General features: G+C 38.4%; 1 protein-coding gene across 1 annotated transcript in view; it reads right to left on the reverse strand.

Moving 5' to 3' along the window:
• LOC147633553 (putative trehalase) overlaps window positions 1-4,834 on the reverse strand; it is a 29,874-nt gene extending 25,040 nt beyond the window's left edge. The window contains exons 1-3 of the mRNA XM_086806660.1: window positions 4,224-4,834; window positions 3,588-3,885; window positions 2,339-2,458 (exon numbers count right to left, since the gene is read on the reverse strand). Coding sequence (XP_086662786.1) covers window positions 2,339-2,458; window positions 3,588-3,885; window positions 4,224-4,641 — 836 coding nt within the window. The 5' untranslated portion in view covers window positions 4,642-4,834. The remainder of the gene's footprint in view (window positions 1-2,338; window positions 2,459-3,587; window positions 3,886-4,223) is intronic.
• Window positions 4,835-15,508: the final 10,674 nt, after the last annotated feature.

Raw genomic sequence — 15,508 nt, forward strand, 5'->3', positions numbered from 1 at the left:
GACAACGTTTCCTCTTTTCTCTAGTGCTGGCCGGGATGTATACAGGCTACAGGGCCAGTCAAGTTGCATAATTGCTCCCTAAAGCTGGTCGACTTCATCTATTGCTTCTCTTTTGGCTGCCTGTACTGAATTACAGCAAATCTCAGCCATACTTCATGGGTTTCCTTCAAACGGAACAGACACAAGTTGTGCCAGGCTTCAACAAAGCTTCATGGGATGCAAAACGATTGGTCTAAGTGTTATTTTGGCCTGTTTGGAGCTGCTGAATTGCACAATCGTGTGGACAGCCGTGAAACTAAGGAACAGTTGGTGACTGTTAAGCCCAGGTATGTGACCAAGGGCTTGGTTTCATTGGACAGCAGTTGGTGACTGCGCGGGCCCTAGTTGGTGACCGAGGGTTGGCTTTATTTGGACAGCAGTTGATGACTGCTTTGGCCTTGGTTGGTGACCGAGGATTTGTTTTGTCTATTTGGCAGTTGGTGACTGCCTTGCTCTGGTTGGTGACCGAGAGCTTGTATTGTTTTGTTTTCCACAGATTTGGAATCAAGTGCTGTGCCTAAGGAGTGGAACTCCCAAGCACCCGCATCTTGTACAAGAGAACACTTTGTTGGTAATAAAGATACCTTAAGAGGGGGGGACTGGCCCAACTTCAGCCTCTAGTGCTGTGTCACGTGCAAGATTATCTTATGTGGTTTCAGGATGTATATGATGTACGTGACAGATGTGTTGATTCATGCTCATGTTGTGATGGATGTTGAATGTATGCTGAATATACATCATGTACATATACATATACATCATGTATATGTACATGATGTATGTGACCGGATGTGTTGATTCATGCTCATGTTGTGATGGATGTTGAATGTATGCTGTGATTTGGGCCACTAGTTTTCTGTATTACATGTGCCCGCGTGTGACAATTAATCACTTCTTGATTGGAGGTTAGCATTTCTCTAAAAATCGATTATGGATTTGCCCGTTAGCTTCAAGTCTCCTTAGATCCAATTTGTAAGTTTTCCATCTCCACAGAGGGTTGTAATCTGTTACCAAGCAAAAGATTCTCTATTTACTGATTGAAAAAACTTTCTTAGAAAAAAAATTTGACGTGGCCTGGATTTATCCAATGTATACCTAAAATTAACCCAAACTGGCCAGGGAGTGTGCATTGCAGGTTTGCGGAGTTCTATATGCAGGCCCTGTGTCGAGTTGCTGCATAGGTCCAAACTGAATTCAAATACCCTGATCTCCCCCGCCCACCCTAAAGCAGCACAAGTAAATGTACTCCCCTGACAAGTCGATGCCTCAAGCCAATATCAACATGAATTCAACCATAGGAGGCTAGCTTTCAAGAAAATCACAAGCAGCAGGGTGGCTGCCAAGCTGTCACAAGAACCTCCTCTGGATGCCCCACGAATCATGTTAAAACTCTCTGTCAAAGAAAAGGGACCCCACTCCCAAAAACGTTGCTAATTTCGGAGGGGTGGAAGAGGCAACACGCTCTTGTATTATGAATGGTTTTCTCTAGATAAGTGATATCAATAGACTCAATTATGAATCATGAAGGGAATCAACAGCCAAAATCTGCATTTTGCAATCATTTGTAGGAGGGATATCAGCAAACTATCTGTGTCAAAAAGGCACTAATCTTTCAAAACAGGTAAAGGCATGTTTGTCATGCTAATTTCAGAATTTTCAAGACCTATCTGATGAACAGTACGACTAGCCGACCAGCATTTCAACATCTATATAAGCAGCCCCTCTGTTTCTCAGTAGCCCATCACCTGGTCCATCACTCCTCCGCTGAATCAAGCCCAGCAATCTAGGCATCACTCTTCACCCAAATCAAAACCGAAATAAGTCCCCCCAGTACTTGTAGTAGACCACTAGTTAGAAGCAGCTTGATTTGCAGTAGGAAGCAATGAATTGGTTCCTGTTTGCAGCTCATTTGTATGCCCGCGGCAGTGCGAGGTAGTCCAGGCTCAATGAAGCAAATTCTATCAATATACCACCAGTAAATCCCATTATTAGCCAGATAAAGCATGATCATATAGACATATTGACTGATATAGGCACTTATACGAGTCTGCTTAACAGCACAGTGGTAACCATCCTTGATCTTAACGGTTCTCCCCCGCCCGCCCTCCCCCACAAAAACCAAAAAATTTAAATTTAAAAAAAAATCCATCAACCGCTGTTACTTTCTGTAAAAATACTATGAACTCTGTGAAGAGAGTTGTGATATATAAAATTCCTAACACTGTAGCATGAGGCGAAATTGATAGAACTTCAAAGAGACAGATCTGTGAGAAAGAACGGGATAAAAAATAAAAAAAACCTTCGATTTTCATAATAAGCCCTTGCCCCATTCAACACGAAACCATAGACTTCTACAAGGTGCAAAAGATTCTCCACCATTCCTTTTGCAGTATCAAACATCTTGCTGATGAGGAGGCCCCTGCAAAGAGAGTAATCCAGTTCAGACACTGATAATGATAAAGAGTGAGTCCAATAATAAAGACATAATGCAATGATGGTAGTCCAGTTACAACACTAATAGCAGTGATGCTTCAATGTTAGTCCATTTAGTGATAATTCAAGGAGGTTAGTGCAATCAAGTACTATTAGCAATAATTCAAGAAGATTAAGTCTCTAATCATGACTCTAATAGTAACAATTGAGGTCATGCAACAAGATTTTCCAATAAAGACTACTGATTTGATTTAGTACAACTAAAGCTGTTTCCAAGTGGAGGAAGGCATAGTGGGCAGAACTTCTGCAGGACTTTCTGCCAGCTGGTTTGACAACCCTAGCAGCGAGACTTACTAGGCGGAAGCTTTCAAGCAAGAAAGGTTTCTAGCCTTCTGAGGTTGGACATGGACGGACACCACACAAAAGTCCAAGTAAAAAATGAACAGGCCAAGAATTGAACCCATGTTCATTGCCAGAAAAGCTGCCAACATACTTCTACGCTACGCTCATTTACTGAAGAAAAGTGTGGTAGCTTTACTGTATTTCAAATCTAACTTTGGGGGTGGAAGTCTGGTGCTACTGGTGAACTTGGGACGGATGTTGGTGGATGCATCTCTATTGGCTCCACTCCCTCAACAGAGGTCTCTCATAGATGTACTTGATTGACTCATGTTCAGTCAAAATAACAAATTTGGATCCATATAAATAATGTCTCCAAAACTCTTTCTCCCGAGTATGCCATACGATATGGGTATCGTCAAGTTTCCTACTCTCAAAAGCCAGAGGTAGACCCTCCTGGAACAAGGCAGCCCCTTTCGCATAATCACTAGCATCAGTCTTAAACAAGCTTTTGACTGGAAGCTGATGAACCCAACCAAAGGGTGAGATCAAAAAGGAGCACTAACAAAGACCCACCAGTAGCTCATTGGCAGCCTTTGCTCTCCTTGGCTCAGTCAGATTCATGAAAAAATCAGAGGGCCGGTGGCCAGGTGTAGTGAAGAAGTCCAGCCTGCTTTCGATATAGCACCCACCAGGATTGGTGCCATCGTTTTGAAGCCAGACTAAGAGTCTCTTGCTGAATTAAAGAGCATTGGGAAGTTTGAAGATGCAGTTACCTGATAATCCAGTAGCTATCCCAGTAATAGACCTCTCTGAAACGCGAACCCGGTACGATGACAGGATTTGGTAAAGGCAGGAGTGTGTGCTGGTCGGGCTCGTCTTCCACATTGGGGGCCACTTTTCGGGCAAGTTCAAGCCAAATGGCATGCACCTTGAGCGCCCACGTGCGAACTTTGGGGTCTTGCACGTGCGGCAGAAACCCTGCAGGCTCTGCCTCATAATCCAAAGGAGTGTACTCCACAAGATCGCTTCCGGCTTCATAGAAATAGTCCTTGACAAATTGCTGGAATATTTCTGCTACCCACACAAAAACAATAAAGAAACAAAGAAAATTTGAAACCCTAGCCCTTTCAAATGCAGGAACCCTAAACCTGATTGCTGAAAGCTGAAGAACACGCAGAAACCCTACTCCTAATTACTGCAGAACCCTAGCAATTGCGGAGTTGAAATAAACGCGTGTAACATAGCCCTGCAGGTCGCACAAATCCTAATTCTTAACCCTTACCCTATGAGGTGAAATGGGACTTATAACAAGTGGTAAGCAGGAGACTGAGAGATCCGCAAAATGCAGCGGCAAAACCCTTACCATAATTGCGGGAACATGATCGAAACTGCATCCACGGAGAACCTACCTGGTGAGAGGGAACCGTTTGCCGAGCGCGGCAGGCTCTGGAAGGCTGCAGAGGTGTAGTTGAGGGGGAAGCGTAGGGGCAGATCGACGTAGGTCTTGGGATCGAAAGAAGACGAATTGAAGCCGAGGCTGGAGAGGGCTGATTCCTGCACTCGCTGGAGGAAGGCAATGAGGGCAGAAGGGGGCGGAGGCGAAGGGAGGGAAGAAGCTGTGCAGAGCTCCGACGCCATAGCTGGGCTGAAGAAGAAGAAGATGACGAAAAGCAAAAAGGAGGAGGAGATGCAGGTGGGTAAAGAAACAGCAGAGCTTCGTCGCCATGGCCAAGATCGACATGAAGAAGTAGAAGTTGAACACCAAAAATATGTTGAACAGCAAAAAGAAAAGGACAATGCATTGAAGGTCGCCCTGGTTGGTACCATTGTTTTAGTTCGGATCAAAGGATTGTTAGTTGATACCGTTGGATGTTTCACGTCAGCTTGAATGCTTTTGATGTTGGCTATAATCCCACGACTCTGAGAGAGAAGACCTCACAAGAGTGCCAAAAGAGTGCACAAATAGATGAGAATGGCTATCAAACAAAAGGAAAGACTAAGATGGCATCAAGAGAAGCATAGGGCTAAAAGGTTGGAATTGGATAGATTTGAGGAATAGGGAAAAAAATTTGGATAGATTTGAGGAATAGGGAAAAAAAATTGTGGTGCTGGGGTGTCCTTTCAACTCCTTTGTATTGGGAATGTGGGTGGAACTAGGAGGAAAACCAAGGTTCACAACCAGACAAAAAGGATAGCAATATCTAACATCTCAATAGACTCGAAATAAGTGAAGAGATTAAAGAGAGTATGAACACAAGACATTGGACAAAATGAAGGCAAAGTTAAAGAAGACCTCAAGAAGACAAAATTTTCTTTCAAAGAATTTCTCTCATATGCATAACTTACAAGAACATAAGACAAAGAAATCAACTTCTATCATGACTCATGAGCTTCTCTAAATGCCAACCACTTGTCACTTAAAAAGTTTAATATTGTTTCTCCATCCTATCTCATTACATTGGAGCCTCCAAAATGGGGATATTCTAGCTTGTCTTACTATCCATTTTTTAATGTCACCTTGCCTTCCTTTCCATAGACATGTCATCTTTTTCATAATCAATTCTACTAAATCTCCCAAATGTTATGTTATTGCCTCTCTCTCTCTCTCTCTCTCTCTCTCTCTCTCTCTCTCTCTCTCTCTCTCTCTCTCTCTCTCTCTCTCTCTCTCTCTCTCTCTCTCTCTCTCTCTCTCGGTGGGGTGTGTGCATTTGCGCACACACGTGCATGTATATCAAAATAAAAGATGTATTTCCACACAAGGATAGCTCTTCACTTTGACCTATCCAACAATACAAAATTATTTCAATCTTGCTATGTGATTGTCCAATTATTGTTTTTATTACCACCTTAAAAGAGTTTGCCTCAACCAAGGAGTCATTTATGGGGATTGAGCTCTCTAAGAAGACTATATGGGACGAAAGCCAAAGAAAGAGCTTGAATGAATATCAATTATGTCAAGTCTCTCTTTCAAATAAGGATCTGTAATGATTTTATATAGTAAATATAATCCTTGGAATAAGGTGAAGAGTGAAGAGGGTTGTGAGGTGCTTAGTAAGAGTGGTCACATACACTAATATCTACCTTAATTGTAGATTTAGGAAGGTTTAGTTTCAAATAATGGTGGGGAGTAGAGGGTTTAGTAGGGGTAAATGTATTTTAGATATACTAATAGCTTAGTAGGAGCCGTCACTAATATTTACCTTAATTATAGATTTAGGTAGGTTTAGTTTTAAATAATGGTGGGGAGTAGAGGGTTTAGTAGGGCTAAATGTATTTTAGATAAACCTAAGTAGAATGCCTCGATCGGCATTAAGTCTACATCATCATGAAAGAGATATGAAAGGAAAATGTATAGCTTGGCTAGAGATGTCGAACTTATAAGGCAACTAGCTAGTGTAATAAAGGCACAATGAGGCTTCATTAAGATCGAAAGATAATAACCCTGAATAAATATTTTTTATTACAAAAAAATAAAACAAGAAGTCCACAGTTTAGTAAACTCAAGCTATAGAGTATACGTCTATTTATTGCCCACCCCATTCATGGGTTAGAGGAAAAACATGAATGAAATTATTATTTTAATTAGAAAAAGGTATATCGCGGTCGTTATGCATTGGAGCCGAGGCCTTGGTATGGGGCTACAAGTATTCTTTTTAAAAAGGTAAGAGTTAAAAACATTTGATCCTAGGGTGGAGTGTAGAAACAATACTCCTTTAGTAGGTAAAAAGAGGGCTAGTAAAAAAGAGGGGATAAGATGAAGGAGGAGTAAGGTAAAAAGATGGCAACTTGTTAATTTCTTTGCAAAGATACCAATATGTGTGGTTAGGACCCACCCTATCATGAATCAAATGGGCCATAATCCCTAAAGGAGGACACCTTAGATATTATTCATCTTGCCAATGATCCTAGTGCACACCATTTCTCCACTATTTGAAGATAAAAGTAGCTCTTATAGTTCTTGAAGATTAAATTGCAATCAAGAACACATTGTTAGATATCAATGCTCACCCTCACTTGATTTTGAAATGAGTTTGATCAGCTTATGTTTTGTAAGGCCTCCATTATGAGGAGAAGCCATGGTTGAGCAACTTGACACATAGGCATGGTTTAGACCAAATGGTATTACTAAATTTGGTACACTACTAAATAGGCTACACGTAGGTGTAGACTATTAGGCATTAGCCAAAAAAATGGGATGCATCGAGGTAGATAGACTTTACTCTTGAACACCTTGTTTTAACATTTTGAGGCTGAAGCTTTGGGAGGTGGGAAAAGTGCATTGCAATCACTAAAAGTTTTTATGGGCCAATTTTACACCACAAATGATGGCACCAACTATGACTCTGGACCTACGTTATCTAGGTGCCTCGTATCTCCAAGCCTATGTAGATTACACTAGGGGGTCATCTACATGGTTCAGCAATCATCTATGTTTGCCGCCTTCTCAGCTCCCTCCACAAAAATGTGTACATCTTTGTTAGAGATAAAGTCATTTCCTTATAATATCTTGTGGGCAAGAAGATAATATATTTTCTACACATAAAGGAGGATCATTAGGAAGAAAGATGTAGAGTCCACAAATAGTGAAATTTATGGAAAGAGTTTTTTAATTCTTATTGTTTGGATAAGTGATACATTGGATTGGAAATAAATTTATCTTTACAAGCTATGGGTTTTTTATTCTTATTTTATGGACAAGTGATACATTAGATTGGAAATAAATTTATGTTTGTAAGCTATGTATTTAGCAATGTTGTTAAATGCCAAAAAAAAAAAGAATGATAGAATGATCATTATGAAGAAAGATATAGAGTCCATAAATAGTGAAATTTATAGAAAGAGTTTTTTGATTCTTGTTGTTTGGATAAGTGATACATTGGATTGGAAATAAATTTATGTTTACAAGCTATGGGTTTTTTATTCTTATTGTATGGACAAGTGATACATTGGATTTGAAATAAATTTATGTTTGCAAACTATGTATTTAGCAATGTCGTTAAATGCCCAAAAAAAAAAAAGATGGAATGATCTATCTAAAGCATCATGTTCAAATCAAGAAATTGAAGGTAACTTTCCAACATTTTAGAAGTTTATGAAGTTTTTGGTGGTTTCGATGGAGTGTGATTGAGTCTTTTTTTCCATGCATAGTCAAGAGTTTTTAATAATGTAATCCATAATTAATTACATTAGAGTGTGATTGAGTCCTTTTTTCCATGCATAGTCAAGAGTTTTTAATAATGTTTAATTCATAAATAATTACATGAGATAAATATGATAAAAGAAAAATATGGAAATGTTGAACACAATCACAAGAATCAGTTTCTTTGTTAAGAAATAATAATTTGGGTCTACATGGACAATGTTGCAAGCTTTTGTCAAATTGCTAAACAAAAGAGATATCATCCCATTGGAGAGGTGATTTCAAGGAAAGTTTTTATATATATAATAAAGAGTAATGACTAGAGTTTTAAAGCAAACAAGATCCAAATTTTCATTTATAAAGTGGATGTGATATATCGTACCCTCAAGGAAATTTTAAGTACTTAGTTGCATTATAATCATGAGGGATAATAGTGATGTCATGCACTAAATTGTATAATAATTATATTATTATATTATAGTACAAACATAATTTGAATTAAGGTACTCCTTTTGGTGTGTCCTCCTCCTCCTTCTCTTTCCAAGAAGTGAAGTTTAATTTTGTCAAATTGCTAGGAAAAGGAGATATCATCCCATTTGAGAGGTGATTTGAGGGATAGTTTTGATATATATAATAAAGAGTAATAATAAAAGTTTTGAAACAAAAAAGATCCAAAATGTCATTTAAAAAATGGATGTGATAAATCGTACATCTAGGGAATTTTTAAGTACTTAGTTACATTATGTCATGAGGGCTAATAGTGATGTCATCGTGCACTCAATTATTAGTAGAAACACAATATTGAATGAAGGTATTCCTTTTGTTGTGTCCTTGTTCTCCTTCTCTTGCCAAGGAGTGGAGTAGTTCTGGTTGTTGATGATACTGAAAATTCATTCAAAAAATCATCTTTTTTTAATGGCATGTGTAGATGTCACACTACAAGAGCATCTAGATCTTGTTTGATGAAGTTTGATGAATATTTTTTATAGCACGTGTAGATGTCACACTACAAGAGCATCTAGATATTTTTTGACGAAGTTTGATGAATATTTTTTTTCATACCTCATGTAGATGTCGCACTACAAGAGCAACTAGATCTCGTTTGATGAATATTTGTGGGGAGTTCCATGCATGGAAGGATATCTTTCTACATAATCTTCTGGTCATGAAACACTCCCGGTAAGAGTCCACTTAAAGTCTTGTCACAAATATATGCTCGAGAAGCATGTCCAAGCCACTACAAATATATGCTTGAGAAGCATGTCGAAGCCATTACAAAAACACACATCTAATCATCATATGAACACATAAATAGGGGAAACTAAAGGGGTGCTCTCGCCACCCCACCATAGGCTCTAAACCATAGCCCCCCAAGCTTGAGGTCAAATCAACTCTCAAGCTTGCACCCACCATAAGGCATACATGTCCCATACCACACACCCCCAATCCTCACTCAATTGTCACTAGTATGGCTAACCAATGTGGGGTAGCATAAGCCGGGTTCCTTAGGAAGGCCCTCTCTCAAGGTAGAGTTCCCATATATGAACTCTCTTACAAATGAGCCACAAACCCATCTATATAGCCCAATGACTAGTAATGACTAGCTCATATTGTAATATGCTAGCCATATTATGTCGTATCATGGGACATAACATTCTTAAGAGGAAGATTGGGAGATAAAACCTAGATATTGGCATCTGAATGAAGCAACATTTTCCCAAGTGTTGTCTTCATCAATGCCGTCTCTCCATCCAATCAATCACTTAGGAATAATCGGATTCAGAAGGGTGTGATTTCTATGATCCACAATAGCCACTGGGTCATGAGAACATAGATAGGTAGATCCTCAAGTCTCGTAAGCTGTTCCTTGATCTCTTGCACCCAACACCTCTTTCAATCTCTAAACATGAAATGCACGCGTACTCCATCTAGAAGATGTAACTTATAAGTAACCCCATTAATCTTTCTCCAGATCATATAAGGTACAAAAAATGTTGGAAACAACTTATAGACTTTTCCTAGTTTGCAGTACTACCTGAGAGTCTTTTAGGATTCTCAAATAAACCTGTTGGCCTACTTTTAGGACTAGTTGATCGCTTTTTTAGTTAGCATGAAATTTCGCTCTCTGATAAAATGGTGTTCTATCATGCACACTCTTTATGTTATTTCTTGTAAACTATAGCATCTCTTGTTGTTGTTTTGAGAAATCAAGCACATCACCAACTTGTACTTTCTTTAAGTCAATCATCCACATTGCTCTCTGGTGATATCCATACATGGCATGAAAGGGCTCATTTTAGTAGTAGAATGCTTAGCACTACTATAAGCAAACCTATTAATACAAGATGTTATTCCCAATCAGAATGTTTCCATAGAGACATATGCATGTAGCATGTCCTCCATGGTCCGATTCACACATTTAATCTGCCTATTAAACTCAGGATAGGCAAATGAACTCATACTCAACTTAGTATTTAAATTCTTAAACACCCCTTACCAAAATGTCCAATGAACTGATTATCTTGATTATTGACAATATTGACTAGTATACCATAAAGGCTAAACAACTTCTCAATAGATAAATGAGCAAGTTGCACAACTGAGATTTTCTCTTTTTTAGGGATGAACCTAGCTAATTTGGTGAGTCAATCACCAAAATGGAATTATTTCCCCTCAATGTTCATGGTAATCCAACCACAAAATTCATAGAAATAATTATCCATTTCTTTTTAGGTTTCAATGCAAGTCACCATGTCTTAAGCGTTCACCTTTATCAATTTGGCATTAGTGACAAATTTGAACATATTTCGGTTTTAGCCAAAAGAAATCTCTTCTTACCAAACACTCAGTTAGTTCCTTTGGATACCATGCACAAGGCATGTCATGACACTAAAACATGATGCAACTCCTCGAACCATCTACATCATTTATAGAACTTTCATTTTTGGAAAAGTAAGAGCAATCCATTCCGAATAGCATACTCCCTATACTCATAGGGGTGTCCCATCCTAAACTATATTCCATATTGTACTAAGAGTTAAAAGTTTAGACTAAATCTCAATGAAAGAAAGCTGATTCACATGTCCAATCCTACTCACCTTATTACTAGATCCTTTTAATAAAATGGATTTGAAAATCAAACTCTTACATAAGCTCAAACCAATGAGCATTTCTCTACCTTAACTCTGGAGAGTTGTTAATTATTTAAGAGATAATTTATCCATATAGACAGCAAAAGCAGAGCCATACAAATAATTTCTCCACTTCTTTAAAGAAAGAATCACTATATAAAAAAATCTTTTTCATGCATTGGTCACTTAGTATATGGGTTAGTTAGCTTTTTACTTTTAAAGGCCAATGGCCTGCCACCATAATGAAATAGCGCTACTCTATTAGCATAATCACTAGCATCTGTTTCAAGCAAAAAAAAAAAAACTTGGATCCACAACTTGGAGCACAAAAGCTATAGTAGGCTCATGTTTCAACTCATTGAAACATCTATCTAACTCCTTCGTCCATTCTATAGGCTTGTACTTGCCTTTTTCTACCCCTTTTGAAAGATTTAAAAGAGGTATTGCAATCGTTGCATAATTCAAGATAAAGTTCTAGGAGAAATACACAAATCCAAAAAAGGATTTGACATGGGTGGTGGTGGTCCTAAGAATCGGCCACTACAACACCTTTGTGACTTTTTTATTAATAGTACGAAACTAGTAACAGTAATAACTTGTCCTAAGTATGTTAACTCTTGCTTTAAGAAATTACATCTGCTTTCTTTTAGCAAACAAGTCTTCCTTTTTTAGAATATCTAACACAATTCTCAGATGCTAAGTATGTTAACTCTTGCTTTAAGAAATTACATCTGCTTTATTTAAGGAAGCAAGTCTTCCTTTTTTAGAATATCTAACACAATTCTCAGATGCTAAGTATATTCCTCTAAGGTCTTACTATACACAAGGATATCATCTAAAAACAATATCGCAAACTTTCTCAAATATGGACAAAAAATACCATTCATCATTTGTTGGAAAGGTTATTGGTGCATTTGTGAGTCCAGATGATTATAACACCAAAAAATCCTAATGCCCATACTTAGTACTAAAACTAACCTTAAAGATATCACCCTCAAATAGTCTAATAAGATGATAACAACGCAAAACAAACATGATTCTCATCATGAGAAATAATAGGATAATAAAAAAAGATATTTTATTCATTATACCAGAAAGGTTGCCATACAATGTAAAATCATTCTTATTGTATACAAAAGTGATTACATGATGGATATTTACATTGGGGCTCCTAGGGCTCTAGCGGAAAAACCACTCTTTGCCAAGTAAAACATATATCATATCCCTATCTAAGTGCATAATCATGAAAGATATCTCCTCATCATAGCTTGAATCTTCAATTTAAGTTGAGGAACTTTTCTTTACCAGCATTGGGTCACATCTCGCACTATATTTACAATGTGTTGATGGTCACTTGACACTACCAAGATAAGTAATCTCTAGGCAAGAGAAGTAATGAAATTATGAGCATTCCATGACTTCACCCTTCATTCAGATTAAGTCATGAGTGAGGAACAAATACTCTGTGTTAATTAAAAGAGGAAATGAGTAGATTATCTGGAACTGTATGAGGATATATACGTTGTACATGGGCTTGTGGTTACATGGCGTGTTACATTACTTTACTACCACCACCACCAACTAGAGGTTTCTTATTCAATAGATAACTTTAAAAAAAGTGGCTAGTTCTATGGTACTTGAAACAAGCCAGTTTGATTGGGAGGTCATTTGATACCTTTAGCCACCAATGAGAGGCACCATGACTTTCTTAAAGTATAGTTGAATAAGGGGACTCACATTTTTCCATAGTGCATTGTCTGGAAGCGTACCAAATTTTAGCGGGTTGAAATGTTTTTGAGAGGCCATGTCTTCTCTTGGTGGCAAAAGAACTAATGAGTAAGCCCACTATGCCAAGAATCTAGGAATCCTTCAAGAAAATGTTTGTTGAGGCTTTTTTGAAATAAACAAACGAGACTCTTTTCCATTAACTCCAAACTATTCAGTTTGGTTGGATGGTTATTTAATACCTCCACCCAATAATTTTGATAGCTCATATCTAAATTCTCAAATCTTCTAAATTGTTATGTCCATCTTTTCTTTCTTCATGCACTTACCTGGGATATCGAAATGAAGTGTGGAATATGATAAAGTCCTTTGAGGATGTATTACACTTTGCTCGTATCTAGGATGATATAGTGGTGGGGTTGCTCAAAAGGATACTACGGGTACTTTTGAATAATAAAGTGGATGGAAGAACAAGAATAAGAAAGGGAAAAGAAATCATCGAGCAGAATAGCTATACAACCTATAGAAATGATTACTATATTTATTCTTGAGCAATCTAAATCAAGGCTTCTTGGAAAGAAATGGATCTTATTTTTGTGACTCTAGAGGCTCACCAACACAAGCAAGTGTTGCATAATACTTTTGATTCTATTTAAATGTGCTTAGAGTGGCTCCTCTCTCTTTGATGTCCAACCTACAAAACGGAATTTTTAGACTAATTTTGAAGTTCTTTTGTTTGGCAGTTCTATGTATACATTAAAATGCTCTTTGTATGCATATATCTCTGTATTTGCATAAAGGTTTATTCATACATTGAAATGCTCTTTGCATGTATATATCTCTGTAGCCAATCATGAACTGGTGGAGGCTGCACTACATTCTGAATGGGCACTATTGGTGGACTTGCATACCAAAAAGAAATGTAAAAGTAAGAAGGTACATGAGTCAAAATCTGCATCATCCCCGACAATGGGGTGGATTCCACTTTCGACGATGAATCGGAGGATTTATCAAACGAAGATGAGAAGCACAAGCACAAAAGAAGCCATAAAGCTAGCACGAGCGTCAAAGAACGGCTGATAGTAGCTTTGGCTAAAGTGATCGGGGACAATGCGGGTCATATGGATCTAGAAATCAACCCTAAGTCAGGTGTGGAAAAGTTCTAAGCCTGGACATTTGAAGGAAGATTACACAACAACTTGCTTTTGCACCAATTGCAATTTGACTAACCATTCCACTGAGCAAATGCTATTATAATAGCCCCTTTGTAGGCAACCTTTGAACCACATGACTAATCAACCACATAATGTGGTGCATGTTCAAATCATTATACCTCAACTGATTGTACACAGCAGTTGAACTAGTGGGGTAGCAGTAGCCCCAACTCCTCGTCGTCTCGACCATTCGGTCAAGGTAGGGGGGAATCCACCACCAGAGGGATATCAGTGTTTTCACTACCGAGAGGGGCATGGCCACCATGCAAGACAGAATGCCCTATCTTGATTAAAAACCAACATGAGATATAAACTCCTCCGCCTAACAATGGATAATAGTGGCCAGCCTCGGCGGGGCAGCGATGGCAAACATGCTACTCATTACTCAAAATTTCAAGTGACAAGGAAGAAGACTGAGTTGTCTTGGTGCTAACAAGGACCCAAAAGCAATAGTGGTTCATAGAGCTCGGGGAATTCCCCACCCAAAAGAAAATTTACATTCATGGCAAGACCAACAAAACATACGGGAACATGTGACGCGGATGGTAGAGGAGGCCTAGAAAAGGAAACCAGTTCCACCCCGTCTAGTCGGTACTCTGATGATAATGATTATTACAAAGGAAATTTCGGAAGCAACACTGAAAGTACAAAAAACTCTAGTAGTTGCTCTGGAACAAAGCATGCCAAACTAAGACTTCATGAAGCCAGAGTCGGTAGTGCTAAATAAAGCAATGCCAAAGCCAAATGAAGGGCAATAAAACATCATAGTATGATTTGTGGGAAGATTTAAAACAGATGAAAATAAATATGATGCTGGACCAGTTTGTTGAGCGTGGTGTCAAATTATAAGGAGCTCCTGAGTAAAATGGTGGAACTAATGGTATCGACAGATATAGTAAATACAGAACCGAAAGCCACCATAATAATGGTTGAACTGGATTGGGACACAACGATTCTTGAAGTAATAGTCAAAGTCAAGTCACAATGCATTCCTAACATTCTATTGGATGGAGGGTTTGGAATATATATTATCTCAGACGTTGTGTGCAAGGAGTTGGGGCTCATAGAGTTAGAACCTGCTCCTTTCTTAGTTAGGATGGCAAATCATAGGCCCCAACTGATCCGCAGAGTACAGATCCAGATCGCGGGATGTGATTATTCCATAGTGTTTATGGTAATGCAAATGGAGGAAATCACTGGAGCTTCTCCGATGCTGCTGTGACAAGGGAAGATTAAGCATAATTGGGCTACTAACCAGATAATGTTGCGAAAAGTCAAGAAGAAGATCCAGATTATAGTTGAGGGCTCCAACTAAAAAGTCACTAAATCCACTAGGCCACTCTTTGCCAAAGGTTTAAATTGCCTAGCAGGAGTGGAGAAGGATAAAGAAGAAAAGATATTAAACAAAAATATGGATTTAGTCTCACTCTTTGAGTTAGATGTGGACCACATTATTGCCTAATATGGTCCTTCTTCCCTCCAGA

This window comes from Cibotium barometz, chromosome 12 (assembly GCF_041138505.1).
Source record: "Cibotium barometz isolate CiBa-2024 chromosome 12, ASM4113850v1, whole genome shotgun sequence".
Classification (NCBI taxonomy): domain Eukaryota; kingdom Viridiplantae; phylum Streptophyta; class Polypodiopsida; order Cyatheales; family Cibotiaceae; genus Cibotium; species Cibotium barometz.